Here is a 25,776-nt window from a genome sequence, read left to right on the forward strand (position 1 = left end):
AGCATGTCTGTTACTTACTTTTAGACTTCGCAGCAAGGGTTCTTGTTTGACAGGAAAACTGCAAACATTCACTGACCCAGAATTTGACTCCGCTCTTTCGTATCTTTCTTTTCTTTCTCACTTAATCAAAGGGAAGGTACTATATAAAGTAGATTTGTTATTAAAAAGAAAGAAAAAAGTACATTTACCATGATCAGAAGTCTTTTGTGGCTTAATTAAAAACCAGTGCTTACAGCCCAGGTCTCAACAAGTAGTCCTGCAGTTAAATCATGTGTCTCTCAGTTCTTGTGAACCAAGACTCTGTTTCTAGCAGCGGACGTCCAGAGGTTGCCAAATTGAATAACACATTTGAAAAGAAGTTCTAGGCTTTTAACTGGCACAATCAGAGAATCCTGGTGCCCTCTCTCTCGGCCAAAGTAATCAGTTATCCTAAAATACTATCCTAAAATACTCCTACTACAAGGCTGTCTCTAGACAGACATGATTTTATATTTTAAAAGGCTTAAATTACTGTCCCAATGCTAGTCAGTATATATAGTGGGTATCCTGGAAAAACAAACTGAGGACTAGTTGAAGGGAAGCGTATCTGCTGTCTGCTGTCCTGTTGTAATGCCTGTGTGGATACTTCATCACCTTGGAACTATGAACACAGCACTAGAATGGAGCACACACGTTGCACTGGGGCCAATATCCCCCCAAGGGGGTGAGAATTGGTTCTTAGGGGGGTTAAAAAAACTTAACTCTTTATATATAGAGCACAGATACACATGTACCAATATATGGTATATCTGTGGTATTAAAGTTTCATGGGATGGGTGTGGCAAATAGAGAGAAATGTTTAAAAAGGCTCCTTGGGGGATGACAATGAATTAAAGGTTGAGAAGCACTGCCTTAGAGTAATAAGCTGGATTATATGGCACGTCAAATTTTTAGTGTTAATTAGCCCCTTTTTCCCCCCAGATGTATCAATACATGATTCCTGTGCCTGCCGTCTTTTCCCCCTCTGTGTAAATACTCCTATACATACAGAGATCTTTGATACCTATTGCAAATTTGCACATCTACCATTGGACCACCGAAACCTAGCAGTAGGTACATACTTCTGCACGTAATCCTATTCCTGTTAGAGTGTGGGTCTGAAGACTGAAAATTTCCTTCAACCCTGTATAGCCACTTCAAAGGGAAGAAAAAGACACCAAATTTTAAAATACTTTTGATGCCAAAATGAAGTAGTAAAAGATATAATTTTTATATTTTCCACCTTTGACCACAAATGCAGCCTTCTGGTAGGAAATGACTGAGTGGGTCTGGGCTTGGCTGGCCCAGCAAGCACTTTCAGGGTTCCTTTTTGGATAGCTGGTGAAACAAAGTCCCAATTGTTTCATTCTCAAAAGAGAAGGCCCGGATGGGATGTGTGCCACTTTTAGCCTAATAGGAAATGAAGTAATTCTTGGGTCATGCTTCAGCAGTTTTGTTTATCTGTAGCACTATTTCGTTTCCATGGGTATGGGTGCTTCATATAGTGATAAGGAGCCTGCGGAAAAGCTCTCCGACCTCAGGAGCACACACCTCCTGATGTGTGAGCTTAAAAAAGGTTTGGATTAGGTGCTTTTAAGAGGACCATCAGCAGTTAAATTTTTGTTTCCCACCTAGGTGCTCCTGGTTGTGTGTTGTTTATTCGGCATTCTTCCTCCTTCCCTTTGTTTTTTCAGTTCTGCAGTGTCAGGGGCAGCATTTGCTGTGTTGGGCCTATGCAGAAGCTCTTGATAGAGTAATAGGCATCTCTTTTCCTTGAGTCACCTGAATAGGAGGATTTTAATAGGTAGTACTGATAATAAGTACCAGGTTTAGATGCCTGTTTATGCCAGGTGTCTGCTTTGTGTACAGCCATCTCTGATTTTTTTGTTTTTTTTTTTTTTTAATAACCTGGAAGGCTGGTGATGTTCCATTTTTGTGCGCAAGCAAACAGACTTCAAGGTCAAGTGACTTTTTCAGGTTGACCCAGCCTGTTTGCAGTGGAGGTGAGATTCAAACCTGCTATCTTCGGACTCTACAGCTAGTTGTCAGCATACTTCAGTACCTCTTACAATTCACTCAGTAAGGATTTGATCTCTCCCACCCCAAAATTTACTTCATACTTCTGTTGTAATCGACTTGGACCTGATTGTAGCATATATTCAGAAGTCAATTTTATAAAATGGAATTGAGGTTCAGGCCATGTTCCTTAACAGTTCATCTCTCTTCTTCCCCTGTCTCAATTCTCTGTGGGTATTTCCCTCAGAAGAAGCTCAGTAAAATTTTCACAACTTCCCCTTTTAAAAGGACTTGTGATTTTTATTTTCTTTTTTTGTTACCAGGAAATTGAGTGGAAGGAAAAACACCATGGAACTAGCTGAAAACCTTGTTACTCTTCTTTATGCTGCAGCTTCTGTCTTCATGTAAAAAGAAGTTAATTGTGGTTATTATGTCGAATTGGATATAGTTTCCTATCCCCATGTTTTTGCCCTGAAGATGTAGACATCGTTAATACCTTGTATTTTGTGTATACAAAGGCAGTCATGAGACTAATGGCCCCTGAAAACAGTTGTATCTTTAGAGCTAATTTATGGTAGTAAGAGATTTTATGTGAACAGATGCAGTGACTTCAGTTTTATTAATGGCTCCATATTACATAACCTTTGTTTTTAAAAAACGTTGATTTTTTTTTTTCTAGATGCTTTATCTGAAAAGTCATAGGGATTAAAAACTAATCTTGTGAACCACTTGAGCCTAATAGAAAATGTGAATGTGAGACAGTAGCCCTGCCAGCCTTGCGAGGTGGTTTTCCAGACAGTAGGGGAGGCACTTTGCTCGAGCTCAGTAGTTAATTCTTCCAATTTACTGAAAGTTTAATAAAGAGTGAGCCAGGAAACCCTCAGTTCTTCACTCCTCTTTTTTTTTTTTTTTTTTAATTAATTAATTAATTTATTTATGGCTGTGTTGGGTCTTCATTTCTGTGCGAGGGCTTTCTCTAGTTGTGGCAAGCGGGGGCCACTCTTCATTGCGGTGCGTGGGCCTCTCACTATCGCGGCCTCTCTTGTTGCGGAGCACAGGCTCCAGACGCACAGGCTCAGTAATTGTGGCTCACGGGCCCAGTTGCTCCGTGGCATGTGGGATCCTCCCAGACCAGGGCTCAAACCCATGTCCCCTGCATTGGCAGGCAGATTCTCAACCACTGCGCCACCAGGGAAGCCCCTTCACTCCTCTTTTAACTCTCAGTTTTTCTTTGGAAAAGGAAGCCTATAATCATACCAAACAAATTCCAGATTTATGGCACATTTTACTTAGGATGATTCATAGTTTCTCCTTCAGATTGTGAGTTCATGTCTAAAGGGAAAATATTGGGCTAACAATTGGATGGCTTCTCCTAGATATCTATTTCATGGCCTTTGCTGACATTCTACCTTCTCTAATACATGGTTTTGTTTTAGTTCTGCATAAATAGAGCAGACGATAGTTTGCCCATCCACCCATCCACCTTCTAAGAGATTCTGCTGAAACGGCAGAAAGAATTATGCATGCTTATGCTGCTAAGTACATGTGCACACACAGGCGTGCGCACATGTGCACACACAGGCGTGCGCACATGTGCACAGACATACCCCTAAACCACCTTCTATTTCTCCCTCTTTGTTTTCCCCACCCCGTCCTAGCCAAGTAAAGTCATTTTAGCAATTTCAGATAGATTTCTGTGCAGATGTATTACGTCTGCACTTTCCAGTTTTGAGTTAAGGTGGTATTGCTTCACCATGGCTTTTGGCTCTGTGTGTTTGTGTGTTTGTGTGTGTGTGTGTGTGTGTGTGTGCGCGCGTGCCTGTGCAGGAGAGTGTGAGATGAAGTTGAAGATCTGGACTATGGCCTGGACCCTGTGTATATACAGGAGGTGATTTTACAGAGCAGTGATGATGTTGACTTTTAGCGACGGTGTGACTCGCTTTCTGGCTCAAGCTCTCAGGTGTCTCAGACACCTCTGCACAGGCTTGGGGAAGGAGACGAGTAAGAAAGAATAACTGTTTGGATGGATGGGGCAGTGGATGTCATTATTGTAGGTTAGTTTAATATCTCTTCTAAGACCGAGTGTGTTTAAGTTTTGAAGGTAGAATTCAATTTGGATCCCACATTATTCACATTCTCATCATTGAATTGTGAAACCTGTAAGTTTAGTTTTTATTGACATTTATTCGTATCTACCTCAAAGGACTGTCAGGAAGTTAAAAATGAGCTTAATCCTGAATAAATGGGAAATGCCATGATTACTGGTGAGATTCATGAATGAGAACCACAACATTCTTCAAGTACAGTCATCTGTCAGTATCTGCAAGGGGATTGGTTCCAGCACCCCCATGGATACCAAAATCTGCAGATGCTCAAGTCCCTTAGTTGGCCCTCTGTATCCATAGTTCTGCATCCGGAGATTCAGCCAACCATGGATCGTAAATACAGTAGTACATATATGTAGTATTGAAGAAAAAAATCCACATATAAGTGGACCCAGGCAGTTCAAACCCATCTTGTTAAAGGGTCAACAGTAATTATCCTGACTGAAATATGTATTGCTGTGTCTGTCTGTCTATCTAGTTTGATTGGAAGTGAAATGAGCCTGTGTATGTTGTTTTGGGTGATAGTATTAAAGAATTTGAGAGGAGTCTTCTAAATTATAGCTCTTGACTTACGAGATTAGGATACTCCCCAGATTTTTAAGTGTTAGAGAAGTTGTCATTTACCTCAGGCCACATAGCTTAGGAGGTAACAAAATAGGTTTGAACCCAGGTCTCTCCTCACACGAAACATCTAGGTGTAGCCTAGTTAATATCTTCCTGAAACTGTCTCTTGCAGAGATTATTCCATCCCTTGAACTTACTCTCTGCTTCCATTTTTATGTTTTTGAAACTGTTTCTTGTTCCTGGAATCTCTTCCTAAGTTTCTGTCTCTCCCCACCTTCTGCCTGGTAAAACCCACGGGTTTGTACAGCTGGGGAAACCATAGAGCCTGCAGAGGCTGCCCTTATTCTGTACATGAAGAAATTGAGGCCTGGAGAAGCAGAGATGATCTGAGGTCATGCAACTTAGGAGTCTTATAGTCAGGATTTGAGCATAGTGTTTTCCTTCCTTTCCTGTTAGTTTTTCCATGGTACCTTTATTTCCCCTTTAAGCCTTCTTGTCTCCATGAATCTTGGGTGTAGGGGCAGACAGGAGAGCAAGGAAACTTGAGTTCAGATTCTAATTCTGCCACTTCGGAGCTTTATAACCTTGGGCAAATTACTTAACATTTTTGTGACTTGATTTCCTCATCTGGCAAATGGGGATAATAATAAGTACCTACTGCTAGGGTTGTTATGAGAATTAAATAAACTGTTATTAGGAAATCACTGAGGATGGTGCCTGGCACAGAGAAATTATTAGAGAAGTGATAGATAGATAGATAGATAGATAGATAGATAGATAGATAGATAGATAGATAGGTAGGTAGATGTTATTAAAGAAGTGATAGATAGAGAGGGAGGGAGGGATAGGATAGGACTATGCATCTGAGTTCTGAGGGTTGCAGTGAAGAACCGCTGCGGTTGGAGAGTTGGGAGCAGGATGCCTATCAAAAAGGTCCTTCTTGACTGCCACCTTTCTTTTGCTCACCTGTGAAATTCACTGGTTCTCTCTGGCGAGTTGCGTGGTATGTGTTTCTTTAGAACCCACCCCATTTTGCAGTGATCTGCAGCTTGGTTGATTGCCACCTCATAGACTCTAAACCTCTGGAGGGCTCAGATTCACTGTGATTAACTTCTAATTACAGTGTGCTAGGCTTGGTGGATGTCCAGATGTTATTTTTGGCTGCCCCGAACAGCTCACAGGATCTTAGTTCCCCGACCAAGGATTGAACCTGGACCCCAGCAGTGAAAGCACCGAGTCCTAACCACTAGACCGCCAGGGAATTCCCCAGATGTTAGTCGTTAAATGTTACAGAACAGTTTAGAAGAACTACTTTCTGCCAGAAAAACACCCAAACCTTTATTACCTGAATCAGTTGATTTGTTTATCCTGATGTTGTTGTCTTATGTAATTAGGCTGGCTGCCCTTCAAAGAAAGATTAAGATTCTTTTTTCTAATTTCATTTCACATAGTAGATGTATAAATTCGACATATTTATTGAATTGAAATACAAATATGGGTGTATACACACAGCCATGCACATGTGTGCACGCATGCATGCCAGAGGATGCTTCGCTTTCCCACAGCCTTCATGGAAGGAATTCAACTGGGAATGCAGTGGGAGCACCTTGGTGGAGTTATGCGTTTGTGTGGAGACTGATCTCGGTGGTTCATGAACCTGTTCGTCTTGCTTAATAGTCATACTGGCCTGTCATTCCAAGTATTGGGCTCCTCGCAGGTAGGGACGTAGCTGTCACCCTTCCCTCTTTATCTGTAAGCAATGTGTTACAAAACTTCCGCATCATGATATAATAGGCCATGACCTTTGGCATCAGACTTGAATTTGAATGATGGATTCTGCTTCTTCACATGTGTGTAAACTTGGGCAAATTACTTCTTGAAGTCTCAGTTTTCTCATCTGTAATGTGAGGACAATACACACCTCATAAATTTGTTGTGTAGAGAAAATGACATGTCAGATGCCTGGTATGTGGTAGTTTCTTGGTTAGTAAGTATTGATACTTGTTACCATCCTCAAATTACACAGCAGGGAGAGATTTCTTTTGTCACAAAGGCTTAAGGAGGCCGCTGGGGAAAAAGTATATGTGGAAAATCTGTTATTACTCTCACTGGTCACGTGGAAAAAAATAATTGTTTTCTCTTTCAAAGACAGCAGAAAGCTTACTTTGTTCTGTGAAGTGTGAAGCCTCGGTTGGCTGCGCCCGTGGTCTGGAGAGCCAGATTCAGGGACCCTCCTCCTCATCCCGCTGCTGGGAAGCGGTCAGTGCGTGCCGGTGGGCTCAGGGGAGCCCAGGCCTCAGGTGCCTGCAGTTTATCAGGCAGAGCACCAGGGGGAGCAACTCAAACAGAAGCATCAACTTCATTTCCTTTTCTTTTTTCTCATCAGAAAGATACTTATGAAAGAAATGATGATGTTAGGAGCATAGTTCCAGCTAGTTGAGATCAGTGCCTGAAAGTTGAGGAAAAACGTGTTTTGATGAATATTCTATATCTTGGAAATACTTAGTTCTGTGAGGCTGAAAACCCAGAGAAAGTCTGATTCTCCAGGAAGGCCTCCCCACGGGAAACACTGCTGTTAAACCTTCCTGATCTTACTTGAGCAAAGCTCTTTGAGGTGACACGCAGCTTGCTGCCAGTGTCGCAGCTCGTGAGGTCTCTGCCCCTCTGGACAGTGGGCACTGCAGTCTCTGGCATGCTTGCTTCTCCTGAACCAGGTTTCTAGCCATAGCATTGTGTCATCCCTGGGTGACCTAGGTGATTTGATTGAAGTTCTCTTTACGTTACAGGAAAGAACGTGTATCTCAGAGCAGAAGTTATTTTCTAGGCCTTGAATTGCTTCATAATAGTAAAATAAAATCAGGTCGTTTTGTACTTTTCGAAGTGCTTCCTCATTTGCTCAATTGTATCGTGGTGAAAATGAGGCAGGTTCTGGGGCATCTGTACAATTCCTGCCATGTAACCTGTATGAGTGACTTTTTCCCTGTTGGGTTTTCGGATCCAGCACAGTTCGGGAGGGGTTAGACTTCCCATTGTACGCTAGGCCTTGCAAGGTCCGGTCCTTCAGCTTTCATTCTTTAATTTGTTCAAATTGAACCACTGTAGTTCAGTGTACGTTGAGATTTTCAGAGACTGTTAGTACCAAACACTATGCTGCCGGCATGGTGGCAGCTGGAATACAAAGTTATTTGCTGTTTGGTAGGGGAACCAATTCATATTTGCAAATAGCAATTGTAAAAATGAGTTGGAAATTGAGTTTTAAGAAGTTTGGAAGATTGCTGTTAGAGCTCGGAGGAAGGAGAGGTTTGTTTTAGGAAGGGGAGCTTGTATGTCACGCAGGAAGAGCCGAGAAGCCCCCCACCCCCACCCCAGTGTCCTCCTTTCAGGAGGAGGGCTCTAATCCTGTTTTCCTTGCTGCGTGTGTTTCCTTAGGTCATGACTGCTGCGAGACGGTGAAGGTGCTGCTCTGTGCTTCCAGAGAGGGCCTGCCTGTGTTTGTGGTGGCGGAAGAAGACTTCAAGTTCATCCAGGATGAGGCCTACGATGCAGCCCAGTTCCTGGCAACCAGTGCTGGAAATCAGCAGGCTCTGAACTTCACCCGTTTCCTGGATCGGTCAGGACCCCCGTCCAGGGACGTGAATTCCCTTGATGAGAAGGTTGCCCTGGCGTTCAGGCACCTGAAGCTGCCAGCGGAGTGGAATGTGTTGGGAACAGATGCAACTTCGCATGGTAAGAACTTCAGTGACCCACAGTCTCTGAATTTGAAATTCTTCTGTTTTTGGATGGGGCTGTTTTTATATGGCGATTGTCTTCACATCTGCCACGGTGGCTGAATAGACCTTGCAGTTACTGTAGTGGAGTGACCTCGGTGGCCTCTCTCCTGGGTTCTTCAGCTGAGCTGTTAGTCCTGTTCTTGCAGTGAAATGACCCCAGAGAGAGCTCGCTGTTGTCGTCGGCAGCTCCCATTTAAAGTAGAGGGTGGCCAATCAAAAAACAGGCAGAAGACCTAAATAGACATTTCTTCAAAGAAGACATACAAATGGCCGAGAAGCATGTGAAAAGCTGCTCAACATCACTAATTATTAGAGAAATGCAGATCAAACTACAATGAGGTATCACCTCATTCACCGGTCAGAATGGGCATCATCAGAAAATCTACAAACAACTAATGCTGGAGAAGGTGTGGAGAAAAGGGAATCCTCTTGCACTGTTGGTGGGAATGTAAATTGATACAGCCACTGTGGAGAACAGTATGGAGGTTCCTTAAAATACTAAAAATAGAACTACCATACGACCCAGCAAGCCCACTACTGGGCATTTACCCAGAGAAAACTGTAACTCAAAAAGACACATGCACCCCAGTGTTCATTGCAGCACTCTTTACAATAGCCAGGTCATGGAAGCAACCAAAATGCCCATTGACAGATGAATGTATAAAGCAGATGTGGCACATATATACAATGGAATGTTACTCAGCCATAAAAAGGAACAAAATTGGGTCATTTGTAGAGACATGGATGGATCTGGAGACTGTCATACAGAGTGAATCAAGTCAGAAAGAGAAAAATATCGTATATTAACGCATATATGTGGAACCTGGAAAAATGGTACAGATGAACCAGTTTTTAGGGCAGAAACAGAGACACAGACGTAGAGAACAAACGTATGGACACCAAGGGGGGAAAGTGGCGGTGGTGGTGGTGTGATGAATTGGGAGATTGGGATTGACATGTGTACACTGATATGTATAAAATAGATAACTAATAAGAACCTTATGTATAAAAAATAAATAAAATAATATTCATAAAAAACAAAATAAAGTAGAGGTTGGCATGTCGCCCTTCCATGGGCCCAGATTTCAGGCTTGATCTCCTGTGTGTAGAAAGAGACCTGACCTTCATGAGGAGGGTAGGAGAGTAACTTGGGATAGATACTTCTTTCATGTTTAATTATCAAAGCAGGGTTTTCCTTATTGTCTTCTCAAGTTCTCTAGAGAGTCCACGAAGTTGGAGGAGAGGAAAAGACTGGGAAGTAATTGGGGGGCAGCACGAGAGCAGGCTGAGCTCTGGAAAACCCCGCACATTTTTAACCAGAGTATTTTCACCCTTGTTTATTTTATCTACTGGCTCTCCATATGAGAGTTCATTGAAGGAAGGGCTCTACTTTTTAAAAAACACTGATGTAATAAGTATCTATTTATGTTCCTCTTATTCAGACAGGGGATTTCCTGTGTAATTATTCTTGTGGCAAATGACGTCTACTAGATATTGTGAATATGTATGTATGTGTATACACACACACACACACACGTATTTAATGAAGCAACATATACTTGGAGTCCAATAAATAACATCGTCTTTCCCTCCTGAGTGCAAATCATGGAAAGATTTGGGAGTTACATAGAGTTTAAAATGTTTGCCTTTTTACTGACAAAAGCTAGATTGAAAGGCTGACTTCAGACCGCTTGCTGGAAGGGGTTGCATATCCTTTCTACTTTATTTCTGAAAGAGCTGGACAATCACAGGACTGCCCTTCAGCATCCACCAGCTTTGATTATTGTGTTATGTAGGGGAGCACCCAGAAGTCACCCCCCGCCCCCCACCCTGCAGGCAAGCAGATCCTGAGGAGAAGCGCTGAGAGGGGCTGAGCCAGGGGCGCGCTCAGTTCCTGCTCCCGCAGACCTGTCAAGTAACTGTGTTCTTCCTCCCGTGGAAGAATGGCGAGGAGGTGTTTGCTAGTTTTGGTTCTCTTAAACCCACTGAATTTAACCATTAAGGTGGTGATCAGCTGCAAGAATGGTGTCCCTCACTATCAGGGGCTTCCTGTCAAGATAACGACTGGGGGCCCTCCTGCCAGGTAAAATACAAAAGAAAGCGTGGACTCTAAAATGAAGGGAAAAAGCACTTGTCCCTTGTCCTTTTCTTATTAATATAATGTCTAAGAAACCTCTGCGTTGCTGGGATCTAGAGATCAAAATATTTGCCATTATACAGGGCACGGGCACCTTTTCAGAAGTCTAATGTTCGGAAACCTAGCTCATGCTGTCTCTGTGTTGTGATCAGAATGATTATTCTGGTTGCCCTTTATAAATCAGTTATCAAAAAGGATTTCATTAGTTATTTGTGGGGCTTAAAGTTTATTTTGTGTGGTTTTGCTTTGTCTTGTTTAGAGGGTACAGGAATTGGATAGCTGGTTCACGCCACATGATTAGAAAGAGCTGTCAGAAAAGCACAGGTCTGAGACTTTAGGCATATCCTTCCCTTCTCTGGGTCTTAGCATCTTTGTCTTTAGTAGGCAGCTCACCAGCTGTAATATTTTTATAGTCTTTCCATGTGCTTCTTAAGTTTCTGATGTACAAAATTGTTCAAGCAGTGCTAGTGAAGACTAAATCAAATTTGAACACTTAGGGAAATGTCTGAAAACCACAATAACGTGCCATTACACACCTTTAGGAAGACCAAAATTAAAAATACCAGGCACTGGCAAGGATGCAGAACAACATCTCAGACATTGCTGGTGGGAATGCAAAATAATACAGCCACTCCAGGAAACAGTTTGGCAGTCTCCTATAAAGTGAAATGTACATTTACTATATGACCCAGCAATCCCACTTTTGGCTCTTTGTCCTAGAGAAATGAAAACTTATATTTACTCAAAAAAATCTTTTCACAAATGTGCCTGTAGCAGCATTATTTGTAATCATCCCAAACTAGAAACAACCCAGATCTCCCTCACTGGGTGACTATATATACAAACTGTGGTACATCCATACAATGGAATACTACTCAGCAATAAAAAAGGAGCAAACTGTTGACGTGTGCATCAACTTGAATGCATTTTAAATGCATTGCACTAAGTAAAGAAGTCAGTTTCCAAAGTTATTTACTCTATGATTCTATTTATATGATACTCTAGAAAGGGCAAAATTGTAGGAACAGAAAATAGATTAGTAGTAGTTGCCAGGGGCTAGAAGTAGGGGAAAGGTCTGACCACAGAGGGGTATCATGGGGGAATTCTTTGGGTGTTGAAATGTTTTTGTGTCTTAAAAAAAAAATGGTTTTGTGGTGGTGGTTATAAGAATCTATGCGTGTGCTCAAACTCATAGGACTGTACACCCCCCAAAAGTGAATTTTATTGTACATAAACTAAAGACAAAAGAACAAAAGAAATTGAACAAGTTAACTGTATACTTTACAAGGTGAAATGCATGCAAGGGACTTAATGGACCTGTCAGCCTTGGGATCAGGAGTCTGATTTCAAGTGCTGGATTCACATTCTGCAGTTGAAATTGTTCAGTTAATTGTGGATTAGAATCTGCAAACAGTGGGTATTTTAAGGCTGAATAGCATCAGTTAAGAGGTCCTTGCTTGCTGTTGGGGGACAAATGCAAAGGAACACTCTGCTTACAGCAGTGAGTTGCGCATCGGATGCTTTTTTAAAGGTGTTTAAAGGAAGAAGGTACGAAGTCGGCTTGTTGCCTGGGATAATCATGCAGCTAAATAGGGCACCTTGTTATATAACAGGACTACTTGCTGTTGAAAGCTAGGATGTTTACAGGTGTTCCAGCCTAATACTTGTACAAAGGAGTCATGTAAGATTTATGGTTAATCCTCCCACTCTAATCGTTTAAGATGTAGTGCTTTTTAACTTTTTTTCAGGCCCATGACTCCTTTCAAAATAGCTCAGATTTCTCCTCAGGAAAAAATATACACAGGGGCTACCTGCAAAAATTTACATATTGTTTCAGGGATTCAGTCTCCCTGAACTGCAGGCGTGAACGTGATGGTAAGAACTCTTGGCTTAGGCTTGATATTGTAAAGTAGAAAGAGCATAGGCTGCAGAGTCAGTTTGTTGATATCCTGGCTTCATTGCAAGAGTTTGTGCAGAATACTTAATCTCTCTGTTTCTCCATTTCTTCATCTGTAAAATGGAGGAAAATATATCCAGTAGTGTGTGCTAGTTTGCAGGCTCTTCATTTTTAATGTACCATGACCAATATCCAGTAACCTTTTGGAGACAAAACACTGATGACTCTGATGAGGGAAAGTGACATGTTCTATAAAAGGATAAAACAGTATATAGCACTTAAAAAAAAAACCTCTTTGAAGCAGAATGAGAGCTTTTTTTTAAAGCTTATTTCTACAGGCAGTCCTTACTTTAAACATCAGCAAGAGGGAATTTGTCCATTTTATTCTTCCAAGAGTTCTTTAACCCCTAGTTACATAAAGTACTGTACTTTTCGCCTTAGTTCTGCCTTAAAGGCAAATAATATGGATTCGTCTGGGTGGATGGTGAATGGTGGGGTTGGAATATCTTCCCTCTGAGTTACCAAGTTTCACCTAGTTGTCTCAGCTCTTCAGTGCCTCTGTGGTTAGTGAAATGGTGAATTAGGATGTTTTTTCCCCTGAAAGACCCTTGTACAGTAGCAATCAGCATAACTCTCAGGTAACAAAGGGTGGGCCTTTGAAGACTTGGCTCTGAAGAAAGCAAAGAGGAGAAAGGTCCTGGGGGAAATCTGCATTCGTATTTAGTCATGGTGTTGTATAACTAAACGAAAAGAAGATCTAATCACCTCTGGGGTGGGAACCCTCCCCACATAGAGAAATTTGGATGGAGAGAAGGATGAGACAGGTTTAAGCCAGGCTGCACTAAAAGCAGTCTGTGTGTTCTCAGTTCTTTATATCTGATGTTGGTTAATAGAACCACAACCTTAATCATTTAGTGTTTCAGTTCCCACACCTTTTCCAGATTGATAGCTTTCCATGAAAATTTTTCCTTAGCTACACCCACTAGTAATTTTGTATGTTTTCAGCTATCGTAGCTGCAAAAAAAGAAAAAAATAAAATGGTAAAAGATATTTTAGTAATATATAATATTGTAATAGTCTAAGGGATTGACTCCAGGACAAGTGGTTCCTCGTAATGGCAGCACTTTAACTCCAAAAGGTTTTGTTCCCTCTCAAACCTTGATTCTGTCACAAGGTTACAGGTGTCATTTTTCCAAATGCCTGTTTCTCACATGGGCCTGCTGTTTCCCTTCCCCACGGGGTGTGAGAATTCCTGCATCATGTGGGACTTGAAGTTTATTTAAGAAGTAGTACAGAATAGTAGAAAGAATGGTGATTTTGGAGTCTCATAGATACGCATTCAAAGAGTCCTGTGAGCAGTGTGGATCGATGGGGTAGGAAGAGTACCTGTAGCCTTTGATTACTATTTTGTTCACAGAACTCAGAATGTTTTGCTTAGACAGAAAATCTGACGACTTGAAAAGGTGCAGCCATCTCGCCTGCTTCTCATGGTCTAATGCCTGCGAGGCCCAGCGCCTTTCTCTGCAGAGCTGAGGGAATGCGTGGAGGGGTGCTTCCAGCATACAAGCAGATAGTAAGCAGGACTTCAGACATTTTCTCCTACCTTCTCCGTGGGAAGCTGGGCCCACAGAGAGATTTTTCCAGTTGAACACGGTTAAACAGGAAAACTAACCAACCAACATATGGCCTATGAAATAACACTACAGCATAAAGGAAATGGAAAAGTATCCTGAATATTCAGATGGAAGACTCTAATTTTCGTTAAGAAACCAAAGAAAAATTTAGAAGAGGTTTGCCATTTGTCCTTTAAAAGATTGAAGAAGTCAGACCTATTATAAAATAGGAAGGAAGGAAGGAGAAGGAAGCAACAAGGAGAAAAATAAATTTAATGATTATGTCAGTCAGGGTCACCCAGAGTATCAGAACCAGTAGGAAAATATGTATTAAGGTTTGTTTCAGGGAATGGCTTGCACAATGGTGGCGGCTGGCTAAGCAAGTCCAAAATTTGTAGGGTAGGAGTGGAAGAGAAAATCACGGGCAAGCTCAAACCCACCAGCACGAGCCAAAGCTGTCATCCTCAGACAGGAAGGGGAAATCCTGAGCTGGATGGCACTCCACGAGCATAGCCTGATGCTGTCCTCCTCGGTCAGGATTTCTTCTCTCTCCAGGGGAAATCGCAGCCCTGCTTTTAAAGCTTTCCAACTGATTCTGTTAGGCCTACCCAGATTAGCCAGGATAATCTTCCTTATTAAATCAACTGATTAGGCACTTTAATTACTGCAGAAAAGCCATCGCAGTGAGGGCAAAGATGGAAGGGAGTTGGCTTAAATGATGCAAGGACATCCAGAATCCCGGAGCATAATTAAATTCAAATTGGGGATAAAGGACCCAATTGACATCATAGGAAATGCAGTTAGTGACCTGAAAAACAAAGTTGAGTAGCTCTCACAATACAGAGGGAAAACACAAAGATCACAAGAGAGAAGAAAACAGAGAGTAGAGAAAAGAGGTTGATTCTAAATTGTAGGTGCTCTGGATTTTAAACTGAGACAAAAGGAACAAAAGCAATGATGCAAGGTATGTTAGGTAAGAGAAATTATTTTTGGAGGAAAACATGAGACGGTACTTTTTAAACTACAACATTAGAATGCTTGCATGATTGATTTTTACAAAAAGAGATGGAGTGGAGTAATGGAGAGGGTATGGTTTCTAGACCCAAGACAAGAATTTTCAAATCTTGATGATTTTTGCTGTGGGTAAGTTATTAACCTGTCTTCATCTGCAAAATGAGGATAACGAGACCTCACAGGGTTATTGTGAGAATGAAAAAAGTGAATACAAACCGCTTAGCCCAGTGCACGGCACTTTGTCTTCACCAGATATGACTTTTCTTATTATCTGTTGATTGCAGAGAGGGGGTGACCTAAAAGCAGATGTGGCACCTGCTGCTAAGGACGTTAGGATGAGATTTGGGAGCCTGCAGGTGCTGGAATTGGGGTGCCAGCTTGGAGCAGGTGTATGGCCTTGTTTTTGGAACTCTACTCTTTTTTTTTTTTTTTCCCCCCCACCAAGAACGTGAGATCTTTCTTTTTCTTTGAATTTTATTTATTTTTTTATACAGCAGGTTCCTATTATCTATTTTATACATGTCCATCCCAATCTCCCAGTTCATCCCACCGCCACCACCCGCCACCCACACTTTCCTCTCTTGGTGTTGGAACTCTAGTCTTGAAGGCTGAGCTGACTCAGAGCAAGTAGGGGATGAGAAAGGGCGGGGGTGTAGAGGAAACTACTTTAAGGAGGTGTCAGGTAGTGAGACCGGACTTAACCAGTCTCTGAAAAAATCACCTAGTTCCTGGGCAGTACCTTATTAGCTTTTTTGTATTTGATAAGGATGTCAGAGTGCCTGTGAAACTGTAAGGCACAAGTCAGATGGTGATATTTGATCTTTTCTGAAGGTTCTTTCTGTCCTTTTGTCCAGCCTGGCCACCTGCTCTGAGTTGTTGATTATTAAAATTTGTACCTACACGGGCTGTGGTTTCTTCTGTAGTGTTGATGTCTTTCCAGCCTGTGCCTGTGCTGAACATCATATAAATCCTGAATTAGTCAGTGTGCAGAGTTCCATAGGGAAAGTGTAAAGTATGAAAGATGGTTTTTGCTTCCAAGGAAATTTACCCCAGCAGTAAGGAGACAAGACTAAGGCACATGTGACGTTAGAAGACAGTGCAGTTCATGTAAAACCACAGGGTCAAAGATGCCTTCATTCTTACCGTGCTGCTCACGTACAGAAGCATCGGGGACCTCAGTGTAAGGAGAAAACACTGGGGTCCAAGAATTCTGAGAATGCTCAGTGAGGAAGTTGAGACCTGCGGGAAGCCACAGAGGATGAGAGATGTTAGCTCAGCTGAGGGGATGAAAGCAAGCGCAACTGCAGGACACCATTCCCGTTTCCAGACTCTGAGTGGTGCTCCCTGTGGTTGAGTAAGCCAGCCGGCATCGTGGGCTGTGTACTGAAGCCCTCGGGTAGCTGTAGCTCCCGCCTTAACAGGTTGGGCACAAGAGGATGCCCGAGGCACAGAGAGTGTTGCCAGTGAACCTAGAATGTGATTGGAAGTTGGGAGGGACAGAGAAGGGGGGTGGGGAGGGAAGGAACCCAGCGTTTATTCAGTGAGTGCCTGCTACAGGCCATCATCTGACTAGCATGTCACCTACCCCTCTGATTTGTTACTGCAGCCATGGGAGTGAGGTGGTGGTACCCCACTCTAGGGATGAAGAGAGTGAAGCTCAGAGAACTGAAATGGATTATGCCCAGTCACATGGATGGTAAATGCCAAATTTGAACCCAGATTTGTCTGACTCCAAAGCCCTTCCTCATTCTGCCACTTTCTTTTTTTTTTTTTTAATTATTTATTTATTTATTTATTTATTTTTGGCTGCGTTGGGTCTTCGCGGCTGCGCATGGGCACCTCTCTAGTTGTGGCGAGCGGGGGCTACTCTTCACCACGGTGCGCAGCCCTCTCACCGCCGTGGCTTCTCCTGTTGTGGAGCATGGGCTCTAGGCACGCGGGCTTCAGCACCCGTGGCTCGCGGGCTCTAGAACGCAGGCTCAGTAGTTGTGGCGCATGGGCTTAGTTGCTCTGTGGCATGCGGGATCTTCCCGGACCAGGGCTCGAACCCGTGTCCCCTGCATTGGCAGGCGGATTCTTAACCACTGCGCCACCAGGGAAGCCCCCTCTGCCACTTTCAAAGTGACTCTGTACCAAGAAGGGGCCTTGACTTACCTCAGGTGAAATGGCACATGTTTTTCTTTCTGAAGTTGTTAGCATATCATCTTGGAGTCAGTCTTTCTTATGCCTGGAGATGCATTTCTTTCTTTCATTAAACAACCAACCGAAAAAGCTGGCTGTGCCAGCAATTTGATTTGCCCTTAATGTGGGAGAAAAAAAGACCTGTGTGTACTTAACAAGCAGAACCTGTTTTTAGTGTTTAACTAGCCACCTCCTCTCTGGGTGTTATTTTTTTTTTTTTAAGTAATTATACCCTTTTTGATATACCCGTCTAAGCCCCAATAACTATTCCCCTTGGATCCCGATCCCCATGTTATGAGGCTGCATTCACTTCTTTCTTTCTTTTTCTTTTCTTTTTCTTGTAAGGAAAAGAACATATGTGTAGTACAGTCACCCTTAAAATCTGCCTGTATAAATTTGTTGAACAAATGCATTAAATCAGAATATAGAAATGGATTCTCTTCTGTAGGACTGTCTCCTATTGGAGATTTTGCTTCTTATATTTTTTCTAGCTTCATTTTGTCTTTGAGAGCTGATTCTACTCTGCCACAAGAAAATTGTTCATGTTGTATGTTGTGGCTTAACTTGAGGATCTTAGGTGCTTGGAGGCAGTGGTGTTTACCTGAGCCATCTCTTTGTTTGTTTACTTTGGGTTTTCACATTCTCCTTACATGAAAATGATTTTCATTTTCTCCCCCATCTACAGATGGTGGCCCCCGAGAGACATTGATGCATTTTGCTGCACGGCTGGGGCTGCTGAGGTTGACGTGGTTCCTGTTGCAGAAGCCAGGTGGCCGCGGAGCTCTCAGCATCCACAACCAAGAAGGAGCGACCCCTGTGAGCTTGGCCTTGGAGAGGGGTTATCACAAGCTGCACAGGCTTCTAACTGAGTAAGTCCTCCTTCTCCCCATTTCCTTCTTCTCAGCGCCAGCCCCACCCCCGATTCATAGTAGCCCTGCCCCCTTGGCATCTCCAGCCTTCGCCAGGAACTAAAACCTCAGCTCTGTGCCTTGCCTTTCGCTGGAGGTTTATAAGCTTGCTCCCGCTCACGACTTCATTGTCTGAGAGTAACACACGTAAGTCATATTCCCATTTTTTTTCTCTCCTCTGTTTCCCTGCCCTTACTGCTTCATGCCTCTTAAATTTTACTGAAAACTCAGATCTAAGTCTGGTCTGTAGGGGTAGCACTCCATTACCAAGGTATCCAGTTTTTCCTGGTTTAGTACAAGAGGAAACGGTTTTTCTGTACCATATACTTTTCTTTCTGGTATGTCTTCAAGATTTGAAAGCGTTAACTAGAAATACTTCAATAATTGCTTATGGAAAGTATGCTGAACACTGAGTTTTGGTTTGAATGTGATTTCTATAAATAGAATCGAGAGCAGTGGTCTCTTCATATGAGTAGCAGTAAAAAGCAACTGAGCTGTCCTGGAAACGTGCAGTAGGAAATCCTGTCTATGTGTTTGTGGGTTCAATTGTTATACATTCTGACTCTTCAGAGAGTCCTTTGAAGGAAGGTTGTTAGTCAAAACATTGAAAGAGTTCTTTTTTCTTTTTTCTTGAATAAATAGAAAAATAAATGCATTATGACAGCCAACACTTTTCATTGGAATATTATAAAAGGCAGAAAATTTCAAGTATAGTTCCTCTTATTTAATGATTTTTTATTGCTTTATGGTCATCATTATCTTTTCCACCACATAGTCTAAACAAGAATCAATCCCATTGAATCTATGTTATTTTTTGAAGGATCCTTGTAAATTAAGTCAGTATTCCCAAATTCTCAGATATTTTGCCCATGTTAGACTTAATTTAGTTGCATTTTATTTTTTTATCATTTTAAGCTGTGTGTGAGGGGTAATCTGGAAGGGCCAAGAAGAGATTGCAGAATGTAATGATACTTAGTGCTATATAAATAGGGGTTTTTTGTTTGTTTGTTTTTCTTTATCTGCCATGCTTATAACTTCCCCAATGAAGCCAGACAGAAGGTTCTTTGCAGAAAGCTTTCTGATGGGTGCTGTAGATACAATGACGGCAGGAGGGGCACACCTCATCTCAGATGAGCTTTGGATACTCGAGCTCTCCTAGGACAGTGTTCCAGAGAGTAATATGTTCCATTCCTTTGTACTTCCCATCTGGCCAGTGATTTGATTCCTTCTGCTTGTTTGCCTCATGGCCTTAGGAAGACGGGCCTCTTCCCAGAAGTTGAAGCAATTATCTCAGTATAACTATTGTGAAGTTCAAGTGCAGTTTCTCTAAATTCAATCTTAGAGCTCAGAGGTTTTGCTGGGCAGCAGAGTTGGTTAAGGATTGCCATCCAAATGGGGAAATAGTGATTACAACAGCTTCATTATATGCTGGGTGAGGATGTCACAAGACTGTTCTTACAGCACAGCTTTAAGGAAACTAGAGTGTGTTTGTTCTTGGAGAATAGTTTTTGGCTTGCTTTATAGTGCTACTTCTGTTAAATGTTGGAGAGCAACTTAGCTCCTTTTGAAGCGGAATGGGTAAGGGAAAGCCAGCTTGAGAAGTCCTCGAATGGAGGACTGTAGTAGGAGAGTAGGAGCACCTTGCTGCAGATCTAGCTCTGAACTTAGATTCTTCTGGCTGTTATTGTTCTGCAACCTAGAAGAAATGCTGAGTCGTAATTAACAATTTTAAAAAAGATCAGGTGGTGATTTTCCTAAATCCTTCACTCTTACTGTGATGTCAGTAGACTTTGCTAGAATTTCAACCATGAAGTCAGGGAAGATCATCTTTAACAGATGAGGAAACTGAGTGGATTAGAATGACAAGGTGGCAGGGCCAGAAACAGAAGCCACATCTCCTAAGAGGCTGTCCAGAGCGCCTTCCACCCCTAGGAGTCAGAGAACCCAAGAGTAGACTTCATGGGATCTACATCCTTTGAAATTACAGGTAAAAGTTTATGCACGTGTGTTTCTGAATAAAGAGTTTGTTTTGTGAAATTCACAAAGAGATTTGTGGAAAGTTAAGAGTCGCTCCACTATATGCTGATATCTTTCTAGTAGTTCACTGAAATCTTTAGACTTGGGTGTTCTTACCCCTTCCCCCTTTCAAGTTGAAAATTTTCATATAGGCCTGTCTCTTATCCTCTCTTTTCAGTTAATACGAAATTGAAGTATATACACTTTACATTTATTAATTGAAGTATATACACTTTACATTTATTCCAGCCCTAACTGAAATATCAAGTTTATTTTACTCCTTTTATACCTCTCCCAAAATAAATTTGTTGTTTTAATTCTTTGCTGCTTACGCTGGTTTTTTTGAGGGGGGAAAGGGAGGGCATTGTGCTTATTAGGGTCCAAGTTCTTTTTGTGTTTGTGTGCCTAAGGCTTATTTAGATAGTCCATTTTGATAAACTGAGTCATTTCTGTGTGAAAATTGATTCTCCTGTGCTTAGAAGAAGAGGCTTTCTCTAAATAAGACTCATGTCTTTAGGGAACTCTATTTAGGACATTTTTGGCAGTTCCCCTTTTCTGTAGCCCGAAACTGTTAACTTTCACTTCGTTCAGTGACAGGGAAGAGAGAGATTTTGTCGACTTATAGCTCTTTTGCTTTAGCTTATATTTTGATGTACATTATGAATATGGATGCATTTGTGATCTGAAAATTCACCTTAAACACAAATGTTACGAGTTTTGCCTGAGAAATCTTAGTCCTGGAGGAGTACGCAGAACACCTACACCTACTTCTGCTCTTAGGTAGATGCACAGTCATCTCCCACATTTTGAAGAGGAGTTGGTTGAACACCCTGCCCAAGGTCCCTTAATCAGCGATGGGCAGAGTAGGGAGAGAACCCGAGTCTTCAGGCTCTTAGTTTAGGATGCTAAGAAGTGATGATATTAGATGAGTGTTGCATTGGAGCCATCTAACAAGAGACTGTTAGAGCCAGATGCTGCCTGATACCTCGCTCACATATGACAAATAAGAAATCTTAGGACCTGGGTCACTCATTAGAGCTGAGATTGAGAGGCAGTTCCCGGCAATGGCAAAGTGTGCAAACTTTGGAGTCAAGCATAAGCTTGCATTTCAGCTCTGCCATTTTTAGCTGTATTACTTTGGTCACATTGAGTAACTTTCCTGTCTAAACTTCAATGTCTTCATCTGATTTTTTTTAAAAAAGGATAATAATGTCTACTTCCTAGAATGATAACTAAGGTCTGGGTGTGTACAATGTAAAAAATCAGGGTTTATTTGTCACACAGATTATGGTTATTTCCTGGAGCAAATGTAGGGGTTATAAGTATTTCAGCTTGAAGAGAGACGGTGTAGTATGGTGGAATTGCTTAGGGATGAAAAACTTGATTAAAATCTAAGTTTCCTCACTTAGTAGAATGTATGACTCACAAAAAGTCACCTACCCACTCTGAGTCTCACGTTTCTCATTCCTTATGAATAGTATATCTAGTCCGTTGACATCATCAGGTCGTTAGAACCAAGTGAGATTTGTGCAGATACTTTGTTAAACTCTAAGGGGCTCTATGTGAAAGTTTCCTATGTAGTCATAAAATCAGTGAAATGATAGTTCACTGATCAGTGAAACTCACATTCCCATTGATTGATCTGGTTACACTATCTTTTTTTGTAATGTTTATTGTAGTTCTCTGTGAATTACAGTTAGTAGAAAGGTTGGGGGAATTGTAGTGAGGCAGGCTAGTTTTGACTCCATGGTCTGCCTCTTGTGGAGCGATGTGATCTTGGGTGATCCACTTAACCTCCTCAGTGCCTTGTTTGTAACATGGGAAGAATAAGAGGACTATCTTCAGGGGGTTGCTTTGAGAAATGAACAAAAGAATGCATAACATTTCAGTGAGAGAGGGGCATAAAACAGTGACTGACATAAATGTTATCTGTTATTGCTCTTAATTTTCCTTTCCTTCTAGGCCTGTATCAATTTTTCATACATTAAGAAAGTATGGCCACAGTCTTGAAGTATTTTCAGGCAGCATTTGGACATCCCTATTTAATAAGAGTTTGAAATTATTCCCTTGTGTAATAGATAACACTTTAAAAAATTAGTTTGGCTCTCTGATACATGCTGTGATGTTGATGGAACTAGGAACTCTAGATTGGTAAGGAATCATTTACAATGCTGTTACCCTTACAGGAAGAGTATATCTTTGAAGAATTTCAACTCTCTAGTGTTGACGTGAAAGTGCTAAAATATTTTATTTGCCCTAAGAGTGAGTTTAAAAGTATTTGTCCTCATACTTAATCTCATTTTCAGTATCAGTTCAACAGATCTTTATTTGTTGAATGCCTACAATGCACTAGAAGTCATGGTTGGTACGTTACACACAATGTTTCATTTTAACCTTACTACAGCCTTTCGAAATGTGTATTATCTGTTTTACAGATGCAATATGGAGGCTCAGAGAATTGAAGTAACTAGCCAAGGCTTTATAGGAATGGTAGAGCTACTAGTACACACACATCTGTGGAATTCCAAGGCCCATATTCTTCCCTCTACAAAAATTTGACAGAAGGAAAGAGACTTGGGAAAAGGCCCCTGGGATACTGGATGACCAGCACTTAATTAGGAAAGGGTAACAGGCTTTCCATTTAGTCCTAGCCTCTACTTTCCTGAGGAGAACAAGATCCTCACTAAAATCTTTACATTTGTATTGCTCATCATATGGTTTTAAAACTACTTTTGGTTACCCTTAGGCTGTCTTTTTACATTTTGATTCTCCCGACAGCCTAATGAGTGGGTCGGTGGTATTATCCCTGTTTTATAATCAGGGAAACTGAGGCCAGAGAGGTAAAGTGAGTTGCCCAACATCACAAGGCTACGAACCAGGCTCAGGCTCAGAGTCCAGTGAACGATCTGCCTAGGTTGAGATGACCCGCGTGCATAGGCAGAGCACAGACCCAGCCTGGCGAACACTAGGCTCTCAGTCAGTGGTTTATTACTGTAGCATGCAGTATTGGCCCCTCTCAAAGAGTCTGTGTCTGTAGTTCCCAAGTCCTTCTTTTGACACATTTGCACTTGAAACCTGGGTCAGGGTCAGGTGGTAGAGTAGCTAGTACTCAAGTGTACATATTTCACAATGGAAACGAGTCCTGTTGAGCAAGATGTTCTGTTAACGTAGTGGTTGCCTTTTTAGGGTTCTCTTCAGGTGCTAGACAAGTGAGTCCTCAGTAGCCCATCTGGTGCAAGACAAGTTTGGAGCCTTTGCTTTTGCTTAGGAGGGGAAAGGATGAAACAAATGTACAAACTTATCTTTACATTTCTCCGGCCTAAGTCCTACCCCATCCATTTATCCATCCACTCATCCTCCTTTCTCGTTGTAAGATCTGGATCTTTGTGTTTTGGTAAAGACAAGGTGGTAGGACTGAGTGGAAACTAGAAAGAGGAGGAAGGGCAGTAACAGTTACTGAATGTTGATTACCTGCTGCATTGGTGCTTTACATGTGTTCTTATTTAAAACCTCTCAGGAAGCGTCTAAGACATAGTTACTACAGTTAGTATTTTTCTACAGATGAGAAAATAGACCCAGAGAGGCTAGATTGCCCAAGGCCATATAGTTAGTAAGTTGCCATTATTCACAAGCCTGTCCTTCGGTTGTTTTTAAACTCTTTTAATAGAATTTTGTGAGGAGGCATGTTTGGTAACATTGTCAGACTTATAACCAAACTAATTTAATTACAATGATTCATAGGTCTGACTTTCAGTGACTTTTTCCCCCCCTTTTTTGGTAGATTTCTCACTGAAGCATGTTAAGAATTTTGACATTTCATAGTTTTTTTAAAGCATTCAACTGCTAATCTCAGGATTGCCCTATCTGGCAGCCTGCTGGAAAATTGCAAAATGTACTTTCTGAGGATAATGTTTGTATTTATTTAACAGTTACGCTAGTTACTATTTATTGTATTTGTGTTAGGCATTTTGTGCAAATTCTCAACGTTTTCTCCTCTCCCAGACCCTTTGGGGGTGGGCATATTTTCCTCAGGTCACAAGGTGATCACCATAGCTGGTAAGTTATGGAGCAGTAATTTGAACCAGGTTGCAAATCCAAAACCCATGGCCTTTTGCACTGTCTTGGGCTTTCTAAGAAGATGCGTGGGTATTGGAAGTTGGTTGGAATAACAAAGCCATTTCCTATGTCTTGTGGTTCCTACCGTGCACTTCTCTTTTCTCCCTGCTGTATGCACGCAAATGGCCCCAGCCTCTGTTTGTTCTTGGTGTAACATTTAGGCCTCAGAGGTTTTCTTCAGAGTTACGAAGTTACACAGCTTAACCTGTGGTTAACAAATTCTCTATGGCAACAGCATGTGCTTTTTGAAGGTATTTCTGACTTCACTACAGACCCAGGTGGAAGTAAACGTGAACCTGGAGTATAGGACTTGATGGGTGTATGTGAGAAAATGAAGGATCAGTTGGCACCTGCTACCCTCTAAAAAACACAAACCTTTAGTATATTACACATTATTTTTATTTGATCAATTTTGAAATTTCCTTAAAGGCATACCAGTAGAAAGAATGACTTGAAAATTTTACCTGCATTTATTATTAACAAAAATAAAAATGATTTTTAAGCAAGGAAAAAAATAAGGGTTGTTGAATAAACATTTTGGCTAAAATCTATATGTGGCCAAAGCTGAATATCACCAGTGTAGAATGGAGCTGTGTCGTATAGGAATAAATATGGAATAGTATAAAATGTAACTCTGTATGTTTATTAAGATTTAATAGTTTTATTTTAAAAGTTTTATAGTGGAAGAACAATAATTTCTCAGCATTACCAGCTTCTAGATTGCTCTCGATTCATTAACAGCACACTCACTTTCTACTGGAGCATTAGTGTCTCTAACCAGGTGGGTGATAGAAGATTATAATTCAGGGGAGTTTTTCCAGAATATGTTTTCTAAGAGGAATTTTGTACTTAGGATTCTTGATTTATTGAATCTCAAAGGTACTTGAGCTGCTGAACTTGTTTAGCATTGTAAAACAATCATTTTGACAAGGTTTTGTTCAAATGTTTAGTGTCCATATACACTTATAACTACATACTACACCATTTTATATAAAGAACTTGAGCATCCACAGATTTAGGTATACGTGGGGGGTCTTGGAACAAATCCCCTGCGGATACTGAGGCACGGCTGTATATTGTTATATCCTTGAAGTATTCTTTTTTTTTTTTTTAATTCATTTATTTATTCATTTATTTCATTTTTGGTTGCATTGGGTCTTTGCTGCCGCACGCGGGCTTTCTCTAGTTGCAGTGAGTGGGGGCTACCCTTTGTTGTGGGGCGCAGGCTTCTCATTGCGGTGGCTTCTCTTGTTGCGGAGCACGGGCTCTAGGCACGCGGGCTTCAGTAGTTGCGGCACACGGGCTTCAGTAGTTGTGGCTCGCGGGCTCTAGAGCGGCAGGCTCAGTAGTTGTGGCGCACGGGCTTAGTTGCTCCGCACGGGCTTAGTTGCTCCGCGGCATGTGGGATCTTCCCGGACCAG

General features: G+C 41.7%; 1 protein-coding gene across 10 annotated transcripts in view; it reads left to right on the forward strand.

Annotated features, from left to right (window-relative positions):
* AKAP13 (A-kinase anchoring protein 13) overlaps nt 1–25,776 on the forward strand; it is a 342,139-nt gene that overhangs the window by 133,331 nt on the left and 183,032 nt on the right. For all 10 annotated transcript variants that reach the window (XM_068557294.1, XM_068557256.1, XM_068557275.1 and 7 more), the window contains exons 4-5: nt 8,133–8,429; nt 18,001–18,184. In XM_068557294.1, the coding sequence (XP_068413395.1) occupies nt 8,133–8,429; nt 18,001–18,184 (481 nt within the window). The remainder of the gene's footprint in view (nt 1–8,132; nt 8,430–18,000; nt 18,185–25,776) is intronic.

Source organism: Eschrichtius robustus, chromosome 1 (genome assembly GCF_028021215.1).
Source record: "Eschrichtius robustus isolate mEscRob2 chromosome 1, mEscRob2.pri, whole genome shotgun sequence".
In the NCBI taxonomy this organism is placed as follows: Eukaryota; Metazoa; Chordata; class Mammalia; order Artiodactyla; family Eschrichtiidae; genus Eschrichtius; species Eschrichtius robustus.